The sequence below is a fragment of the Stylophora pistillata genome, chromosome 1 (assembly GCF_964205215.1).
Source record: "Stylophora pistillata chromosome 1, jaStyPist1.2, whole genome shotgun sequence".
NCBI lineage: Eukaryota > Metazoa > Cnidaria > Anthozoa > Scleractinia > Pocilloporidae > Stylophora > Stylophora pistillata.
This window is the reverse complement of record NC_142519.1, coordinates 35,751,816-35,773,218: the sequence shown is the minus strand read 5'-3', so window position 1 is coordinate 35,773,218 and position 21,403 is coordinate 35,751,816. Positions and strand designations below refer to the sequence as shown.

At 39.0% G+C, this 21,403-nt stretch overlaps 2 protein-coding genes across 5 annotated transcripts in view; one reads left to right on the top strand and one right to left on the bottom strand.

The window, feature by feature from the left end:
* The window catches only part of LOC111332517 (uncharacterized), a 14,773-nt gene extending 7,713 nt beyond the window's left edge, over positions 1 to 7,060 (top strand). The window contains exons 1-5 of one of the 2 annotated variants that reach the window (XM_088753566.1): positions 3,290 to 3,460; positions 4,381 to 4,465; positions 5,591 to 5,737; positions 6,290 to 6,367; positions 6,485 to 7,060. In XM_088753566.1, the coding sequence (XP_088609692.1) occupies positions 3,434 to 3,460; positions 4,381 to 4,465; positions 5,591 to 5,737; positions 6,290 to 6,367; positions 6,485 to 6,711 (564 nt within the window). In that variant the 5' untranslated portion in view covers positions 3,290 to 3,433 and the 3' untranslated portion in view covers positions 6,712 to 7,060. Of the gene's footprint in view, positions 1 to 3,289; positions 3,461 to 4,380; positions 4,466 to 5,590; positions 5,738 to 6,289; positions 6,368 to 6,484 lie in introns of those variants that run through there. The other variant, XM_088753577.1, reaches the window with a different exon arrangement.
* LOC148742259 (uncharacterized) lies at positions 6,484 to 21,403 on the bottom strand. Of its 3 annotated transcripts, none has more exons than XM_088753557.1 (6): positions 19,908 to 21,403; positions 17,820 to 17,988; positions 16,938 to 17,056; positions 16,332 to 16,439; positions 9,552 to 9,811; positions 6,484 to 8,679 (listed from the first exon to the last, which is right to left on the bottom strand). In XM_088753557.1, exons 1-5 carry the CDS (start codon positions 20,985 to 20,987, stop codon positions 9,605 to 9,607), a joined length of 1,683 nt encoding a protein of 560 aa, XP_088609683.1. In that variant the 5' UTR covers positions 20,988 to 21,403; the 3' UTR covers positions 6,484 to 8,679; positions 9,552 to 9,604. The 3 variants fall into 3 exon arrangements, with proteins under 3 accessions (XP_088609683.1, XP_088609672.1, XP_088609679.1); XM_088753546.1 differs by having other exon boundaries at positions 19,002 to 21,068; XM_088753553.1 differs by lacking the exons at positions 6,484 to 8,679; positions 16,938 to 17,056 and having other exon boundaries at positions 9,673 to 9,811; positions 19,002 to 21,403.

Here is a 21,403-nt window from a genome sequence, read left to right as displayed (position 1 = left end):
GCTTCCTTAAAAGTTAAATGGGTGCGAAAGTGCAAAGAAAAACAAACGCCCGTCGCCAGCTTACAGGAATGCCACGCGGGAAATTAAATGGATGAGAATTAGAAACAAAAGCAGGGATAAAAACCAATCTGCCGTCGTAAGCTCTGCAAGTTTAGCTTACTTTATTGATTTCCTGATCGAAAACGGTGCTATAACTGCTAAAATGTACTTGGAATTCCGGATTTAACCATGGGGTGCCAAATGAGATTATGTCGTGACGTAAATGACGATGTGGCGATTTTCACGAAGTTCAGTCTGAGCAAGAGCCATAATGAGACAGTCTGATTCCGTGAAGAAATAAAATGCCCCAAAATAATTTTATTCCTTCGAACAACAAAACTATTTCCACTTATCATGGGCTCAACCTGAACCGATTCTAAGTAATACCGTATGGGGTAAATGATACCGTAGTTGAAAATTCACTATGAAATGCGATGTTTGGCTTTTAAAATAATGGTTATTAATTATCGTTTTCAAAAGCGTTTCTGGGAACCAGATTTAATGAAATAATCGATCTCATATCTCAATCCCCTTTATACAAATTTATCAAATTGATACGAGTTTGCTTTCTTTGGCACTTTTCATGAGGAAAGTTCATTTGCTCCAACTCGGGGCACTGATTTCCGCCATTTTACGGTTACCGGCGCTCGTTTCAGTTTTCGTGAACTTTCTTGGATAAAGAGGCAAGTCTGGGAAAGAAAACCTTATCACGCTGCTAAGTTGACTTTAAGGTATTTCTGACTGAAATATTTTTTAGGTCAGGAATTGAGGTGTCTATGGTAATTATTTAAAGGCCGTGTAAACATTCCGTGGTTTTTAAAAGACTTCGAGAGGAAAATTTTGTTGGGAATATCCTTGAATTGTGAAATATTGCCCAATCATGGCAAAAATGCAAAAAAACTTTAAGGCCGAAAACAAAGTAGCTGAAACTACAGCGCTGTCGGGGAAGGCCTAGCGCGTAGACCACACAAGTTGACACCGCTTCCGATCGGTGACTGCACCTGTTAAAAAAAGAATATTGCTAATTATCGTAAAAGATACCATTTATAAATCGATCAGCTGCAAATGCGGTAACGTGCGAACGACTAAAACATTGAGGGTTTCATGGCAGGCGTGTCATACCATGAAGAGCGCAATTACCGCCGGTAACCGCCTCCCGGTTAGCTCAATTGGTTAGAGCGCCGGATTGTGTTGTGCGGGAGGTCGAGGGTTCGAGCCCCGGCCGGACCGATACTCAGGGTCTTAAAATAAGTGAGGAGAATTTGCTACCTTTCTATAATCAAGAAATGGATAGATATTCTAGTCTTCTCGGATAAGGACGAATAAACCGTAGGCCCCGTCTCCTGCAGGGTTAGGGGTAGGAGACGTTAATTTCCCACACACGAGAATACTGTGTTGTGGATGTCCTCCCTTGGGGTGGGATGGGTGGGAATTGGCCCTGAAAAGCCCCCATGGGGAGTGGTCAACTAACGTATGTATGTATGTATGTATGTATGTATTTATGTATGTATGTAATTGCGTTGAATTTCTGCTATCAAAAAAACATCCATAATTCAAACTATTCAAAGAATGAATTTCCCCAACAATAATAAAGTGTGATATTGATTAGAGAGTTTTAGTGAAAACGCAATACTTTAATAAGTCACAATAAGTTTCTAAAAATAATTTTGAAATTTTTTACCGTGAAACGGAGTCATCACGGTTAGTCAGTTTCGGTCAAACTCTTCACAGGAGTTGTGCGATAACACACTTTTCAATCAAAGCTTTATCGACAATACTTACTCACCCGCATTAGGCACGCAAAATTAAAAAAGTTCTTTAAAAGACCTTCATGTAATGCAATGTTGGCTTTTTGGCCAACCTAGACGAAGGATTTTTGGAATGGTAGTTGACGCACACGCGACGTTCTTATCGAGGTTGATGTTCAAGTACAAAAAAAGAAACAAAAAATTTAACCATTCCTTTCTTCCTTTTTCTATTTACAAGGCTTAGCTCTTACCTTTTTAAGTCCTTAGCTCTGAGAACGGCAGAGAGTTATTTGCATATTGAAAACATCACGTTCAAAGTGTGATCTTAGGCGGAAGAAACCGCCCACACAGGTGTCCAATGTAATTAGCGTTCTATATTTACTCTGTGGATCGCTCGAGAAATTCACTTGTACTGCATCAATTCACAAATTTCGCAAACATCATGAGAAAATAGTTGTTGCTGGTAACATTTAATATCTTCCAGTTTTCTATCACATACGAGAAAGTTACTGAACAACTATAGGCACTCACAACTAGCATTGATCATCTTTGTATCAAAGGCACGCTAATGGCTCTCTTTTCTTCTCCATGACATAAGTCTTATTTTTTTTATCACAACGACTTTTGATTAATTTTGTGATCAGTATAGATACTAAATAAACTACAGTAAAGACCTCATAGCAGAACAGACAATATGTCAAACAACAGGTGAAAAAGACTAAAATAAAAAAAATTTTTTAGGCGGCAAGTTCACCTCCTAAAAAAGATGAACTTTATCCATTTTGGGTCGAGTCAGGGATTCCTGTGGTCGGAATGCGGTCATGTGACCAACTGATAGTGTTAATAGTGCCGCAATTCGAAATCAATTTAATAAGTTAATGACTTAATAGATCTTAATAAGATGGCTTTTTAAAATTAACTCTGAGAATGACTCTGGACGAAAGCTTGATTTACACTGTTCCGATTAAACTGTCTTCCGCAAAATGATCTTAATATCCGAAGGTACATCAATTTTACAAGCATTCTTCTCTACTACATCTGTAGCTTAGTTATATGTGTTATATTGGCTAAAGAGGCAGAAGTTAAGTGTTAAAGGAATTATGCAACCTTAAAATGTGAATTGATCCGTGAAAAAAGTTAAGGATCGTGGTCAATGTTTTATGAATGAGGCCACGCTAGTTGACTAAGTTCACTTAGGAGTAGCTTAGTCCATTTTCCTTGTCAAAACAAATTTTATGTTTGAAGTGACAAATATCGCGCATTGTCATACCGTTACACAGTTCAGGATAATATTTGTTTCCATGGTGCTATCCCAAAACATGCTCACAAAGAATGAAAAAATTGCTACATCCTACTTGAATTCAAATTCCAAACCCAATATGTTCGCCGGTAACTGTTTGTTATGAAGTTTGATTAGCATTTTCCAGAACCTATAGAACTTCGCGATTAACGTAAACCGCAAACGTGTCGGGAAGTAAATAAGAGTAAAACGCTATATTGATGAATCATGACTCGTGGTTCTAAATTGCTTATAAAAGAACACACTGAAATTGTTTCAGTCATTGGATAACAGCAGAGGTGACCCGCATTGTTGAAGCAATTGGAAAGGAAATCTGCGTTCGGATACACCATAAAGCTGTTTAACCATGAATACTTGCAGGCTTTTAATTTTGGTACGTATATTTTCCTGTAAGTGTCAGTGGAGTATTTTGTTTGTCTGTAGGGTCAGTTAATTTTGTCCATCTTTTCAGGACTGGGAATTGCCAAAAAAACAATTTTAAAGATAAAGAACTTCAAATAAACATTTCTATTCTAATCTTTAATTATTGACAGAAAACCACGACACCACTGATCCCGAGCTAAGACAGTAATTTTTATACTCTGTTTTTAAAACACGACGCTTTCTTTTTTTTTTTTTTTTCTTTTTTACTGCATGATTCTGTTAGTATGCGAGACACTTGTCAAATATGAATATTTCAAAATGTCTCATTCGCTCACGAGTTCTGCGTAGAGTATTTTGCAAAGCGTCGATTATCGGACGGCTAAAAATTGAATGTTGTGAGGCTATAATTCTTTGAGGAGAATCAAATATTCGTCCCACGCTTGTAAAAAATATTTCACATCCTTTGGGCGTACTTGACGTTTAATTTCGCTTTTCGCCTCTGATATCTTACGCTGAAATCTCGCTTATTGTATTTGCGTTCAATTTGTTACCAAAGTCTAGCTCCCAGAAAGCTGGGGCTGACATCAAACTTAAACAAAAGGCTTTGGTTATCTTCCATCAACTCTGATTAAGACAGCTGTATGGAAGATCAAGAAAGTGCGGACTTGAATGAGATGGTTGATTTTGCGTCCTTTTTTAACGTCTCCTTTCTCGTTTTTAAATAGACATTGCACCTGGCTATGGTTTAGTCTTCTTCCACCTTGCCCTAGTCTCAGTTATGTCCAAGGAAAACGCGTTGAAGTTCATTTTTCAGAATATCCTATATTATGTCACGGCCTTACTCACATACGTGCTACCTGGAAGTTGTAAGGTTATCCGCTTTTGTCGTTATAGTTAGAAGTTTATGGCCTTTGTTTTTCTTGTTTACAGGCAGCATTCTGTGTCATATTCCTGGTGTTATTTGTTCAAGGAGAGAATGAAAACGAAATCAGCGATACAGACGTGGAATTGCAAGGTACGTGGTTCCGTTAAAACAGTGTACGCCTCGACTTCGCACGTTGGAGGTAGTTTTCATGACCAAATGTAGCGACACAGCCCATCTATAACTTTTTAAATCGTGACTTTTCATAGCATCGATATCGGATTTTAAGAATAACAAGAGTAACTACCGATGAGTTACCATGCCATAGCAAGTCACTGTGTCGGACACTAGCAGAGAAACAGAGAGGGCCTCAATGAAGTTAACCGTCAACTGTTAGGTGCAAATAAGCAAAATAATTTAGCCGTTAGGCGTAACTTGAAAAATGTAACTGTAAAAATTTTCGTTCAAGAAAAATTGAGAATTGAAAATTGAAGCGCAGCCAGGATGAGGCATTAAAATGCAGTGAAAACCTTCTCTGGCCAAAAGTTTTAGACTGGTGTTACGTAGGTTAAACCGGACGTTGCTTTGAAGAACACACTTGCTTTTGAAGAACACACTTTTGAAGAACGCAAGAAAGAACACATTAGAAATGTAAAGACATGTGCTAATGGGTCTAACATTGCGAAACACGCGTGGTCATTTGATCATCGCATTGATTTGAATTATTCTCGAATTATCGACAAAGGCTCTTTTCGTATTAGTAAAACCCTGGAGGCTTGGCACACCTCTGCTATCAAGAATGCAGACAACAACTCTAAGGTGATCCCTAATCAGTATAGCATTCTTTTTAAACAATAGCCACCCTTTCTATATTTTTAATTTGTTCTTTTTATCACCTTTATCTCGCTTTTTGTACATATTTTACTAATTAACATTTCATGTTTTATCCGAGGAAGGCTGCAGATCGACAGCCGACAGCTTATGTTTTTCTAAAACTTTTGGCCGGAGAACGTTTTCACTGTATTTTAAAAATTGAGAAATTAACCGTTAGCCATAAAATGTCCAAAATTTAAACCGGGAGCGAAAGAACCATCACCCCATTACATCACCACATTACATCACCACATTACATCACCACATTAACACCCAGCTCAGGATCAGAACAGAACTATATATTTCTTTCTCTCCTACCGATTTAAAGTGAGTTGGAAGGGAACCGTACCTTTATCACTGACCTAATCTATGTATTCATATTATAGAATCATTTGTATTTTTCAGACCATAATCTTAGAGAAAAGAGGAGCACCTGGCGGCGTAGGAGGTATACCCCACGTACTCGTCGTTTCCTTACCCGTCGCTTTTCCCGTTACCGCCGCCCCAGTTACCGTTACCGTCCCCGTCCCCGTTACTGCCCAAGCTATAAGAGTAAGTAGCATAGTCTGTCTTTATCGAAATAAAGTAGCTCAAAGATTGCTATCAAACTTAACGCGTTTTACACGATATGATCTCGTACCCAGATCCTACCGTTTAACTGAAACTGAAATGTAGGAACCTCCCTTCCGCTTGGCCGTTGGGGATCTGGGTATGAGACTATTGCCAATGATCAATCAGAGAGCAGAAGCACAAAAGAGGTCGTGGAAAAACTCGTTTTTTGTTACATCGTTCAGCGTTATGCACAATGTTGAAAATATATACCAGATTTCTCCAGATTTAATAGCTGAAGGATCTGTTTACGAGGAAGGAAAAAAAGGACGAGATCCCAGCAACAAGAAAAATACGTTACAAGGCTGATACAAAAACTCGGAGAGTCCGGCGAACGAGAGAATTTTTCTTCAGTTCTTTTCTTGTATAAAATAAAGTATATACATGCCGTGTTTCTTAATCAAAACAACTGAGCAAGGGAGGGTCAAGACATAAGATTATTAATTTAACGGCTATGTAAAACAACTGACTGTGTTTTTCTTTCATCACAAACAGCACTGCTGAGGATTGTATTGAAAAACGTAGATTGCTTGAATAATAAAATATGCCGATCAAAACAACAGTTACTTTTTGGTAAGTATCATGTGCAGTTACTAACTCCAATCAACTCCAGACTTACATCAAATTGCTGGCAGATTAATTAGTTCAAGGATGCACTGCTAACAGAGTTGTATTATTTATCATTAACAGGAACTCCTACACCGTCGCCTTCCTCCAGTCCGGTGATGTCGTCAACTCCTTCAAGTTCACAAGTTGCATCTTCGATGCCAGCCGTATCACCCACACCTTCCTCCAGTCCGGTAATGTCTGTAACTCCTACGCATTCACAAGTTGTATCTTCGATGCCGGCCGTATCAGCTACACCATCCTCTAGCAGTGCTATGGTTTCACAGACTGTTTCCCAAGTCAACATTTAGTCCCCGAGCAGCCATTCCACGGGTTGTCACGTAACGTCTCCCCCTAGCGTAACAGAAGAGTTGCATGACATCCTGAAGGAACATCAAGGGCCTTCATTCATTTTGCTATTCAAGTGACTACGCTAGTTGTCAGCTCAATTTTTTTCGAGAAAAGGAAGATTGGCGTTTACACAGGAGACAGAACATTATATTGATCCTGCGTTGGCCGCAAGACTTAACTTTGAACCTTGAATTAAATGAACCTCATTCAAATGTGATCAATTCACTCTTAATCTAATGTGCCAAGTTGGTTAACCGGTGTGAAGAGTTGACACGATTGAATCTTTAATAAATAAATTTTGTCATCAAAGACCTTATGTCTCTTTTTATGAACCACTGTACCATTTTCGTCTCATTGCATTCTTTCTTGGTCAAGCTCCTTCGTAGGAGGTTCTCGGTGTTCACAAAGTTCTTCAAACACAGATCAAGAATTGAAGAATTGTTGTAATTAGGCGACCGAAGCGTGAGCGCTCTCTCTCTCTCTCTCTCTCTCTCTCTCTCTCTCTCTCTCTCTCTCTCTGGTGCTTCTAGGACGCCTCCATAAAAATAATTACCTAATTTTCAGACCGACGATTTATTTATCGCTTTGACCATGATGAAAAATAATCAGACGTTTGTAGAAAAACAATTTTCAAGCGAGTGTCGAAAGTATTCTGGAACAGCATTGGTTTCGCTTCACATCGCTCTGTGATTGGTCCAGAAAACTTGGGCCATCCTCTCAACCAATCAGATGCAAAACTAAAACCAATCACGATTTCCGCCGCGCTTCAAGCAGTTTGCGTGTCTTCAACCGAGTTCTCATTGGCTAATGATAACTTAAACCCTTCATTCCAATTGGTCACTGTGATTACCTTAATTTTGGTTGTTTCGATACTAAATTTTTATTTCGACGCTTAATTGAATACTCTTCAAATAAATACAACTCGAAACATGACAACATAACTCGTTTCAACTGGTTTTGCTTTGATGAGATACAAAGGATTTTTTTTACTGCACTTTCGTTTGTTTGTTATTTTTTTACATATCTACCAAAACACATCTTTTGATATAACACCCTCAAATGTGGCTTGTTAGTGACCCTTTTTTTGAGGCGAAAAAATAGATCGCACTATATTTAAACAGCACCCCAACCGTAAGAACTGCGTAACACGTTAGTAAAACATTCCCTTTCTTGCCAAAAACCTATTTACAAACTCAATAAATATATAAATGAATAAAACTTAAAATAGACACCTCATTCCGAAAAATACCGGTTAAAATATTCTTTTTCTCGATAACCAATTCAGCTTTTTTGTACATTAAATAAATTCTCTCTTTACAATCTTCACATGTTGAGTGAGGTTAGTTTGCACTGAGACTACAGAATTGTTACTGTGAAATCCTCTTCCGTCCAGATTTAATTGAAATCACATAATTATCTTTGTTTTCTGTGCAATAAATTAAACATTTTCGTGGTTCGTGAAGTAGAGCATCTCTCATAAAAATAATGCACCGATCCATTCTAAGCTTCAACATTCCCGCCCCTCCCAGCTAACCCACAAAAAAACAATCCAACAGCAGCACCAAAAACTAATACGTGACTTCGCTAAATTCTACAACAATCGTTGTTCACACAGAGAATCCTTTTATGAGAAAACTTGTGTTTGAGTAGGGTATATGAACGCAGTTTCGGCCCAGGGGGAACCTGAACCAACCAATCTTGTTAAGTTTAACTGCCCGGGGAAGGGGCTTACCAGGGAGGGACGTTGAAGCCCCGTATTCATCGACGCATGAATTTCTCCGAAAGGTAAGTACACATATCGCATATTTTTATGAATACTTTCATGTCGCTGGTAACGATCCATTGCATTTCTCCATCTTTTTCGTTTTTGCCGCCAACATTTTTGTGGCAAGTCTCTGGTGCTCTAGCGCTTCACTGTTGTCATGGAGCTGTCAATCAAAACAAGAAAGGAACATGAGTCCTCAGTGTTATTAAGTAAACTCAACTGAACACCTTGCTTATGCGACGCAGCAAAAACGAATTTTGCAATTTCAAAATTCGTACGGATTTTTCATTGGTGTGTTCGCACGAAAAAACGTCAGGAATTATTGCGCTTTTACTTCGCTTTACAGATGCATGAGTTACACCGGAGATTATTTCACCAGTACACCATCCGCATAGATATTTCAAACTATTCTACATCACTTTAATAGCTTATCTCTGTCCCACAACTCTGACCTACGATTCATCATTATTTATTAATTATTCATCGTTTCCCAGACAGATTAAAAATTCATTTGGTTTTATCAACTGAGTTGATAATGTAAATTTGCCACCGTAAAGGGTTTCAATGCTAACGTTTCAAGCACTATTCCCTCGTCATTCGCTCTAACGAAGGGCTAACGGTTTTTTTTAAAGGTTTTGAGTCATAAAGTCACATCTACTTTCGTAAAAAAAAAAAAAAAAAAATACGGTTTTCTGTTGCATACTCATGATCATACCCTGGAAAGTTTTCTCAGAAAGTTAGCCCATGCTTTGTCAATGTTCTTTTCTGGGGGAAAAAGAGAACAATTTTTTTCCTGATAACGTGGAATTCCATCTAGCGTAGACACGGCTTTTAACCCTTTACACCCTAACGTCAGTATATATGTATTCTCCATACTGTTTTTTATACATTTCCTAAGGTGCTTACAAGGAGCATTTGTTTAACAATCAAGAATTTCTTCAGCTGGTAATCATTTCCTTTATTCTCATACCCTTAAGGTGTGATTCAGGGGTGATGCTCTAATCACTCTGAAGAGTCAAATGTTAAGATACATACCATGCCCGAAAGCGTCTCTACAATTTCATCTTTGTATGTGTTGACCTGACAATCTATCTCCTTCTGGTCACATTCACCCCGTTTTCCTCTTTTGTGAATGTCTTTGGTTTCCCGCCAAACCCAAACTTCTTTCTCCAGCTAGACCTCTTCATTAGTTCATAAATAAGTGTAGAATTCTTGGCCAGTTGTTGCTCAAATTCTACACGGTATGCATCAGCAGCGAGAAGAGCTTCTTCTTCCCTTCGCTGCACAAGTTCGAGCTAAAGTAGACAAAAAGAAAAATTGCAACCAGTACACTTTCGTCCACGTGAATCGTGCCTCTTTGTTGTTTTTGTTGTTGTTATTTTTATTTATTGTTTACCTTTTTCTACTTAACCTTATCTCATAGATTCATATGAAATAAAAAATGGCTCTAGCTTTATCACGATCACCTGTAACGATTCGTATCAATCTCTTCCCATTCGGGACTTTTTTTTTTCCTTTAATAATCCATATTTTGAAAAGTGAAGGATTACAAAGGTAACCAAGAGGTCCGAATGATTCTACAAAAGTTTCAATACACATTTATTTCACTAGATTTGACTCACCATCATTTTTTGACTAAAGAAAAGCATCGGACATTTGCACATTTCCCTCAGCCTTTAGTCTCAACTTGGCTCAATTTCCGGAAGGGGGAATGGGAAAGAGAAATTCTCTGCCGCCATGAACCATACCTTTATGTATATCACAATATCCCCTGCTGTAAGGGGGTGGGGGAGGGGGAGGGGAGAGCCACACCAAAGAGTTCTGGTAAAGATCTGAGCATCTCAAATTCTCAAGATTGAGTAATCTTTCAATAAATTGAAGAGGGTCTGGATGGGGTTAACTGACAACTGACAAATAACCAAAATTTTAACTGATAACTGACAAATCTCTGAAAAACTAACTGACAACTGACATGTGTGGTGGGCTTTTACTGACAACTGACAAAAGCCCGGATCGCCCTAAATATCCTAAAAACTGAATGTAAAATAAGGACAGTTGATTTATTTTGTTCAATGAAAGCACATTTTCCATTACATATCGGTAGGAGTACGCCAGAGTGTCCTATTTCGTTAATAATTACTGCATGTGCCATCCACATCAAGGTCATGTGTCACATATCAGTTATATGGTCTTTGATACCCAACTCGATCGTCAACTTACGCGATGGCCGTGAATGCTGGTATTTTAAGAGCTGTTGTAAGCTTGTACCGAATTGAGTCGGAAACGGCATTTAAGCGTCACAGAAGCCGCATTCCTATCAAAGATGCTAAACCTGCACTGGCGCTGAAAAAGCACCTTACTTTGTTCCTTGTTCCAAAGGAGTTGTCTAAAAAGATTTCGATCGGGGATTTTGATGTGAAACTTTATCACCTGGCTCCGAAATCAGGCGGCAAGAGTGTAACTGTAGCCAGTTTTTGCATCCTCGGAGACCCAGGGGCAGTGAGTCGATTTCAAGTTAAGGGCAAAAGAGCCCCTGGGGACATTGTCTTACAAGACTAGTTCCAAACGGTCGCAGTCGTTCTGGCATCTGATTGGTGCCAGAAAATCTTTGTGTTTTTCTGCCCAATCAGAGTGAAGTGTCGTTTGGAGTCCTTTCGAGTCTTTTAACACGCAAATGTACAACAAGCTCTGTTGCTCGCTATGTTTATCTCGGCCATGCGACGAAGCTTTGCCCGAGGTGAAAAGTTTCAGTCTCAGCACACAATGTAAGAGAAATCGATCAGATTGTCAGCGAAATCTTACCGGAAATTATACTGAATACTTTCGCAGGTATCACAAGAGAACGAGTTTAAAAGTTTGCGAGGTTCGTATAAAACATAATGGCTGCAGGCATTGATATGTCGCTTTAAACGTTAGATGAGATATAAGCTTAAATCTTTTTAGATTTTTTGTACAATTTGTTGTGACTGAAACTTTTCCAATCCCGTGAAGTTATTTCGTCGCACGGGCCACGCAGGTATGTCAAGCAACTGGCGCTTATGCTTACGTAGCTTTCTGTGCGCGCCAAATTCCAATCGTTGCCTTGTAGTAAAGTCTTTACAATATGGCCAAACTTGCAGATAACGTCAAGTACGTGGACGACCTCCTGCAAGCGCTTAAAGAAAGCTTAGCTGTGTTTCCGGTTATCTAATTAAAATCTGAACTAAAACTAATCATCGAGAACATCGTGGAAAGGAGATATGTTTTCGGACAGTTACCGAAGGGGTTTGGAGAAAGTTTAATCTTTCAACTGCTGCGTTGAGTGTTGAAATTCTTGAGCTCGAAAGGCTACGGATTCTCTTCTAGTTCCTTGGTCATTGTCATTTCACCTCTTTTGTCGATTGTTGAAGACCAAGTTAATTACCTTTGATCATTTGGAATCGATGCTGCTTTCATTGGGAAAAACAAAACCAAAGACCAAGAAATATTGGATGGAAAGGGCGGGCTTGCATTATTGTAAATGTCAGCTTAGTACAGGGTTATCTACCCACATCTAATAAACAAAAGTTTCCACGTTTAGCTTTTATTTTTAATTTTTCAAACGAAGATTGGATTAAATTTTGGCCGAGCGTGCACAAAAAATGCGTAAGCGCCAGTTGCTCGACACACCTGCGTGGCCCGTGCGACGAAATAACTTCACGGGATTGGAAAAGTTTCAGTGACAGCAAATTATACAAAAACTCTTGAAAGCTTTAGGCTTACATCTCATCTAAGGTTTAAAGCGACATATCAATGCTTGCAACCATTGTGTTTTATGCGAACCTCGCAAACTTTTAAACTCGTTCTCTTGTCATACCTGCGAAAGTATTCAGTATAATTTCCGGTAAGATTTCGCGGACAATCTGATCGATTTCTCTTACATTGTGTGCTGAGACTGAAACTATTCACCTCGGGCAAAGCTTCGTCGCACGGCCCAAACAGTCATAGCGAGCAACAGAGCTTGTTGAATATGTGCGTGTTAAACCACACGAAAAGACTCCCAACGACACTTCACTCTGATTGGGGAGAAAACACAAAGATTTTCTGGCACCAATCAGATGCCAGAACGATTGCGACCCTTTGGAACTAGTCTTGTAAGACAATGTCCCCAGGGGCTCTTCTGACCTTAACTTGAAATCGACTCACTGCCCCTGGGTCTCCGAGGATGCAGTTTTTGTTGCCTGTCCAGGCCTCCGCCTTTGGTTTTTGGCGCCCTTTCTGGTCACGTGACCATGTTAGTTAAGCGGTAGTGTGGTCGACTAGCGATTCACAGTTGGATATTTTAGATCGTTTTGGGCGCTCGTTTAGCGTATTTTTTCCAGAATTTATTGTATTTTCAAGGCTGGACAAGGTTAGATTTCATCTGTTTTCAATTTTTGCTGCCTTTTTGTGATTTGTATTTGCTTTAAATTCGATTTTATTTACGACATCGATCGCCACCCTAATTAATCTTTTCTGTTTGTATTGTTTTCCTTTATTTCTTTAGTTTTACGACTTTGTTTGAGTCAGTAAATTCACCAGCCATAACTGCATCGGTTTGTTTGATCGTTTGTGGTTACAAAGAGATAATTTTGCGTTAACTACGGACGAGCAATGGAATTTGGAGCTTCCGACCGTGCTGGCTAGAACAGGAAGCGAATTAAACAGTATGCATTGGAGTGGTTTGGTATTTGGTACTGGTATAAACATATCAGTTAATAGCCTACTCTTTATTAAAAATCGCCCATTAGATGCCGACTTCTAAGCGCCGTGAGAATTTTTTCATTCTTGAATTCATGTAGATTATGTTTTATGTAGATTATAATGACATAGCTAAAGTAACTGTGAAAAAGTTAATAATAATAATAACAATAATAATGATAATAATGATATCTATATAGCGCCTATCCAATGATAGATCGAGGCACTTAATAAAGTGAGAGGAAATTTAAAATTAAAGTTAATTGAAGTAAATAAACTTAAAATTGAATTAAAAGCATATAAAGTCTATTTCCTAATGGCTAAAGTTAAATCTTATAGAGTCGCAGTGATGCGACTGACTGGTCCTATTTCATGATGTTTGTCTGCTGGGCATATTCTGGTTTCGTGTCATTTTCGAGAGGTTCTTAGCTGGCTCGAATTACATTGTGCAGCATTTGTGACGTAACTCATGGCTTCACACTAATAATCGCAGAGATATACCATTTTGTTCTTACCGCCTCCTTGATATCTTAAGTGATGAATTCGGAAACTCGAAGCCGCTGAATTCGGAAACTCGAAGCTTGTCCAGGTTCGCCCTTCTTTAGAAAATTCAACTTCAATCTGTGCTGCAAGTGAAAACATTCTGGTGTGTGCAGGCGATGCCCAGAGAGGAATTATACAAGTGACATTACACTACAATGGAGTTGGCATTGCTGGTACCGGAGTCAGACTCGTGACCTACCCGACTGGCATTTTGAATATCATATCTATGAAAGATCACAAACAAATAGCTTACTTTGCAGCAGTCGGTCTAGACGGTGGCCTTCACATTTGCGACCTTTCAAGCTTAGAAGTTGACCAACTTCTAAAGAACAACTCGGAGTTTTGTAGAGAAATCAAAAGACTTTGTGAATTTGAAGACGGGATAGCTTTCACTGACTCGGGGGATCGAAAGGTAAAGGTCTTCAGTCCTTCTGAGAAAATCGTTAAAACCTTGATGGGCTCTGGTCGGGAAGGAGCAAGTGAAGGAACGGATGAAACGTGCACTTTTACACAAGTTCATGGCATCTGTTCTTTGGAGAAGACTATTCATATCGGATGTGGCTACAGGTTGCATTAAACTAGCGTCGGGATTCAGTGGTACTGTGTCGTACTGTGTCGTACTGTGTCGTTCTTAGAAGTCTTAGAAGTGGTACTGTGTCGTTCTTGGAAGTCTCTATGACATATTTGGTATCGGAGCCCAAAGCATAGAGAAAGCACAATTGGCTCTTCAAGATGCCGTAGACAAAGTATCACATGTAAATGACAACATCACAAAGACCGTTTCTCAGGTGAAACAACATCACAGTATAAAGGAAACCACAGCAACCAACGGCCCTGAAGGAACTGTGTCTCATAAAACTCAAGTCTCACTTAAACTTCTCGAAGAAGGAATGCACCGCCTGCACAACAGCATAGCTTCAATTAACAACGATTATCTCCAAGATATTGAATTGAGCACATTACTCTCAACAGTTGCGGAGAATCTACATGCAGTTTCACATTTTAAGCATGAGACCTTCACCGCATTACAGCATTCCCAAGACTTTGGATTAATTACCAAGGAGTCGTTGAAGAGAGTAACGAAATGTGCAGCCAAGTATTTTACTCATGAAAAATCCTACTATCCTGTCCCTCAGACCAGCACGGAGTTTGCAAATGTAAACTTTATGCGACCTCTACCTTCAGTAGAGATCGACCCCGACATTGAAAGTGCTATGAAAAAATTTGTGGAGAGATATCGTCCCTTGACGCAAAGGACCGTTTGGGAGGAAAGTACCAAGGACAGGGCAGGGGCTTTACCACCGGCCGTCTACACGGAGCCACAAGATTCTACCAAAAAGGACTTGTTGGCGGGACTTGGTAACGATTTCGACTCGGGAGATCAGTCAGTAGGGTTCAGCAGCGACAAAGGAGCTGTTCAAGCTACTTCGAAAGGTGGGAATGTGACAGATATCACATTTGTTGACGACTGTATCGTTGAAGTGGCAGCTGCTGAGGTGCGAACACATGCAGACGAATATGATACGGACTCAGAAAACGACTTTTCTGACCAAGAGGATGAAGATGTTACCCCAATTACGGTTTCTAGATCTGGGCGGCCAGTTCGCACCCATTTTCGCCTGGATTTCTAAGTTACGCTTTCTCTAACAACCTAGTTGAAGAGTAGATAAAAGAACGTTCCTTTCTGATCATTTTATCGGAGCCAACCGCAATCGAAGCTTTGTAAAACAAAACATAAATCCAGTATATTATGCTAGAGAACTTTTCACAAGTTTGTTTTCTAACTGATGATCGATATGATCTTCTTTCCAACATTTTGACCCGTTAAGTGGTTGCAAAGGAATATCACGCACGGTGAAACAGAATTCTGTGTTCAGAAGAGTCGTAACTGACTCAAACAATGACTGAAAGACATTTGAAAGATCTTATTTCATTCCAGAACTAAGAAAAAGCAGTTCTTAATTGTATCAGTTTTTGACTAAATTTTCGAGTGTATGCTATATGTGCTTTTCAGCCAAAATTATAGGGTCGGAAAGTAATAATTAACTTGCGAAGTTAATCATTAACAGTCATTTAACTGACAACTGAAAAATGGCCGAAAATTTAACTCACAACTGATAAATGGCCGAAATTTTAACTGACAACCGACATTCGTACCCCCCATTCAGACCCTCATTGAACTCTAACTGAGTAAAACAGTTTTAAAACTTTAAAAGTGGATCAGCCACCGACCCACTAGTCAATGCACCCTTTCAAGCTTCTTTTAGCGGTCGCAACAACTTTTTCTGAAAGTGGCTTCCAATGGCGTCTGCACCCGAAAAAGGGGCCATGACGCCCCTTTTTCCCAATAGAACTTTGTGGGCATGCTACAGACAGCAGTAAAAAGTGTAATAGGCAGGGGAAGACTGGCTATTACTGAAACCCCTGTTTTACTTGTTGTCTTATCTTTCTTTGATATACAGTGTACATCTAGCGTGGAAAGATACTCATCTTTTGAGAAGAGCATTCCCAATCATCCCAGAATAGGAAGTATAATATACTCTGAACTTTTCCAATTTAAAATAACATGATTACCTCGTGTTTGAGTTTTGCTTTGTCCCTTTTGGCGTCCATTGAAGCCCTAGCACATGCACGCGGCTCTTGGTTTTTTCCTCTACACTGGCATGCACCAAGAATTGCAAGCTGAAAATGAAATGAATAAACAAACAAACGAAAAATAAGAAAATAAGGATTGGGAAGATCCAGTGTTACTGGCCTCCTTAAGTTATATAGTCCTTATTGATAAGACAAAATCCATCTGAAACTAACTTCGAATTAAAGTGACAGTGGCAAACTTATGGATACACTGCACGATAAAGTTACAATATACATTGACTGTGCTAAAACCAATGATCCTGTGATTTCAAGAAACAGAATTGAGCCCCCATTCCCACAAGAATCCTCGCCAATTGATCCGCCATATTGAACGATCTGTTTGCCATCAGGATGTGCCAACGCCACAAAATTTGCACATCAAGTTCTCACATGACTTGTTCCTACATTTCACATATCCACAAGCTTAAATGAAATTGGATTGACAAAGGTGTTCAAAGGTGACCAGGTGTTAAAAAAAACATAGAATTGGTTTTGAAAAGTTACAGTATTGCCTTCAAACACTGTTTCGCAAAACAATACATGTACCTCAACGATCAAATCTCCAGTGGACAAGATTTCTTCCCTCTCAGGAGTGCTCAAATCATATTTGGTTCTGTCTCTAACTTCCAAGGCAGCTGCTAGCTCATCACGATCACACATGAGAGCTGAGAAAAAAAACATTTATTATAAACCAAAAATTTTATTTTTACCGTCCTCCTCAGAAAAATTTTCACATTCAAAAGAATTCCAATCAGTCTATTCAACTGCCTGACATCAATCCCCATACCACATTCAATATATCAAAGATAGGCCAGTTCTAAATCTGACCCGCCTCTATAGGATTTAGTCACCAATAAAATACTCATTACACATGAGGTTAGAGCAAATTAAAGTGATCTTTTTTTCCATTCATGAAGGTTAACTCAAAGTGTAATCACCGTATTTCAATAATTCACTAATACTGTTGAAGTAGTCCAACCACAATTTCTTAATAAATAAAACGAGAATTGCGATATCTAAACATCCAGTGATCAACAACAGACCCCCAGCTTAATTACATATAATGTAGCCTGCAAACAGGCCCCCACTTATAGCTCTACCGGATGTACTTATTGCTCTGTAGAATGATTTCAAAAAAGGTTTCCAAGTGGAGGGGTTTGATATCAATTATAATTGCTGGATTCCCTACAGACCTCTCACCAACTCACGCTGGACTCATACTTTTACATGTAGCTGGCATAGATATGCTTGTGCTGAGACATAAATATTATGGTCTGCTCCCAGGCTATAGCAGAATGCTCTAGAAAAATTAATGTTTATATTACAGTTTACATTGCCTATTTCAAGGAAGCTCATGGCCAGAAGAATTTTCTCCTAACATTAACACTCAAGGGACCATTATTGCAAATGACATTTCACTACACTTACTCATTTTCTCCATTGCGACTCTCCTTAGTTCTTCTGATCTTGTCTGAAGGGCGACCATCAGAGCAGCATTTTCTGTAGCAACCCCATCAAACCTCTCAGGCCACGTTTGTTCATTGTCAAGCAAGTAACTATATTTTAGTTCTAGCTCCCATTGAAGAAAATTCACCTCCTAATTAAATCACATCAAAAAATGCAATTGTTAGAACACAAACTAAATATACGGACTGAAGTGAATACCAAATAACCCTAGACCATCATTATACATTCAGTGCATTGACTTACATACTGGAGAATAGTATGGGCTTGTCTTATAAACTGATATGTTCCCATCAAATTATTCTCTTTTCTTTTGAAAGGAGGGAAGAGTAAGATATGTGATTCAGAATAAAAGGCACTGGATAGAACCTTCCTAAGTTTCTCATTACTAGTTAGAGTATATATACTACTATGGATTAATTGTTAACACCCAGTTGATGGAAATACAAAATTTTTGACTATAAAATATGTTATGGAGAGCGTTGTGTTACATAGTGACTAAAATTAGAACTGAAGAAGTTTCTAAAATGCTTAGTCATGCTGACTCATTAAGAACTCTTGATGGAACTTTCTTTTCTGTCCAGGAGCGAATTTTCCAGAGAAGATTGTTGTAGAGTATTTTAAGGATAAGTCACTGTCGGCTTAAGTAGTCATAGCGTATATCAAGATGTCACAGTTTAATCCAGAGGAATTATGTCGAGCCCCGACGATGGAGCATTTAATTAATTATGGAAAGACGAGCTTATTTCACTAGTGAAACACTTAGAGTTAGAGTTTAAGCAAGCAATGAAAAAAGGTGAGATAAGACAGATTATAGTAAACCACTTAGTGGATACTAAGGTTTTCGAAGAGACAATGTTAGAAACATTGTCAAAAACAAAGTTAGAAATGAGAAGGTTGGAGATGCAAGAAAGGCGAGATAAAGAGGAAAGAGAAATGCAAGAAAGACTGAAGATAGAAGAAATGGAAAGAGAAGAGATACTGAAGAGAGAGGAAATGGAACTTCCATTTCCTCTCTCTTCTTTTGCCATTGAGCTCGAGAAAATTGCTGATCCACCCCTTAGCTTGAGAGAAGAAAGCATTGGGCTCTTTGTCTGGAGCCCAGTTGTTTACAATTCGATAGAGATTTCCAAACCCTTTCCAAACCTTAACAACTGCATCTGAAGTTTGGGGGTGTAAGCAGCTTTTCAACTTGTCTGGCAGTGCCTCTAACATAATTCTTTTGTCAGTTCCTAAGAGACTGGTCCAGTCATATTTTCCGCTTGCCTTACCATCAGCATTTCTTTGCTCCCACACATCAAAAGAAATCCCACAAGATCTTATTACTTGAATTAGTTTCTTCAAGTGAAGACCTTGTGGCTCTCCTTTTTTTCGATTTAAATCATCATCCTTATCCCAGTTGAGACATTCTGTAATGATGTTATCTGTTAAAATGTCGGTCACTCTTAGCATCAAGTGGAGCTCATCAACCACTATGTGGTCTAGTTCTATGTTAAGCAGTGGCTTTTTGTCACAGCAATAATTATCTTTAGAATGAGAGGACATTTTGCTGATTTCCTTAGGGGATCTTGCAAGTGGTGGCATGTTGTAGGTAGAGTAGTTTTCTCCTATGTTCCATCGCTCAGATTTATGAATTTTACACCAGGCACAAGCATAATTTGAGGTGGCACCTTTGAGCCCTAGCATAAGTAAAATAAATTTATAATCACCTCCTAAAAAGAATTCAGTGTTTACTACTTTTTCATGAAATACAAGTTTCCCAGAGGCAACCAGTTGATTGATTTCCTCAAAGATCCCTCCGAATGACTCCTTTAGTGTCTGGTACCCTTCAGAGGCATTCACAACAGCAATTGTCCTATTTCCTTTGGCAGACATAACAGACTGTTCAGTTTGAAGAATTGAGAAAGAGAGAAGAATAAAATTGGAATTCCTTGTCATGCGTGCTCCATCGCCATTAACTTTAATTTGTATTTTGTCATCTGTACTAAATGATGGATTTTGCTGCAGGTAATGCTGGACATGTTCCTTTAATAAATCTCCCACTGAACTTACTTTAGCTCCAATGTGTTTCCCTTGGAGTGGATCAATGTGGCACATTTTGTTTCGGTCATCTCGGCATTGTTTTACCAGATAAGATCTAGGGAGACCATCAAATGTCATTGTTAGTTCATGGTAAAAGGCATCTCCCACACAGAATTTATCAAGCAAGAAAAGAATTTGTTCAATCTTTTCCTTATCTTGCTCTGGCAAGTTGCTATATTTAGAACCTGCAGCATTTTGTCCAGATTCCTGAGAAAAATGCAAGTTGTGAATACCACCTGTGTCCAATTCCTTTACATTTAGGCTATCTAATTCTAGCCCTAAAGATTTGGAAAACCATAAAGCTGTCTCAGCTCTTGAGAGGAAGCATTTAAGGGTTCTTGCCTTCTGTTTTGCCTCTGAAACTTGTTTTCCTTTGTAAGTAGAGAAGCCTGTTGCCTCCTCTAAAACTGCAATATAGTGCTCCAGTTCTCTATTTGATTTCTGGAGCTCCCCTATGACCCTCTTGTTGTCAGTTAATGAGACACTCAGTTGTTCATATATTTCTTTTGTTTCCTCTTCCAAATCCTTGTGCTTGGCTTTCCATTCGTTAAGTTCATCTCTTATTGACTCCATTTCTTCATGAACTTCTCTGACTGATTTCACTTGCCCCTCGCACAAGTGAAATTTTTTAATTCTTTCATCCAAGTCCTTTCTGGCTCTACCTTTGGTTTTCTTATACAGTTGTACAACTGTACCGGCAAGTTTAGACAAATGAACACTGATTTCACTGCGTATCGATTCATCATCTGTAAAAGCAAAAAGGCCACGAGGAATACAATGTTCCAGCAGATCCACGTAGTCGATTTTGTGTGTAATTTCAGTTGAGCCGGCTTGTTCTTCTTCACTTCCGGCAGGAAAATTTTGACAGGAAGTGCCCTCAGCACACGAAGTTGCGATGATTTTGTGCCACTCTTTTAACAGTGGAAAGGGTATATCCAGGGCAAAAATTATCTCATTCACGTAAGCTTTCGCTGCATAACGAATTTCTGGCTGGTTAATCACGATTTTGCGTTTAGAATTTAAAGAGCATTCACTGAATTCGTCCGACATTTTAACTTGCAAAATAGTGATGTAATTTATTACTCTTAAATATGCTTAACTTACCAGTCCCTGAGCTCTATTAACAAGGGGAGGTTACAAAGCATAGAATAAAGATTCATGGATGTAAAATGGACGACTTCGCGAGATCAAAACTATGAATTTACGAGTCCAAAGCGTGGCTCATGGCTGTCTTCCTCTGGCCCTTTAAATCGCTCTTTTTGAAGCATTGTCATCGACAGTATTTTCCCTGATTTTCAACGTCTTTTGGAACCGGTTTAATGATAAGGAAACACTTCAATTTTAAACTAAAAGTGAAGTTTCAGGTGTAAACAAAGCAAGCGGATTTTTGGAAGGATACCAAAACCCTCATGAGACCAATTGATATTTTTGCGAAAATGGGAACTCGGCGAGATAATAGAGAGGAC

Excerpts from the sequence above, each read along its gene's own strand:
- LOC148742259 (XM_088753546.1), bottom strand. The coding sequence starts at position 20,987 with ATGTCGGACGAATTCAGTGAATGCTCTTTAAATTCTAAACGCAAAATC. Across the intron at positions 17,989-19,001 it reads CTTCAGATGCAGTTGTTAAG|GAGGTGAATTTTCTTCAATG; the intron begins GTTTGGAAAGGG and ends TGATTTAATTAG. Across the intron at positions 17,057-17,819 it reads AGTCGCAATGGAGAAAATGA|CTCTCATGTGTGATCGTGAT; the intron begins GTAAGTGTAGTG and ends TTTTTTTCTCAG.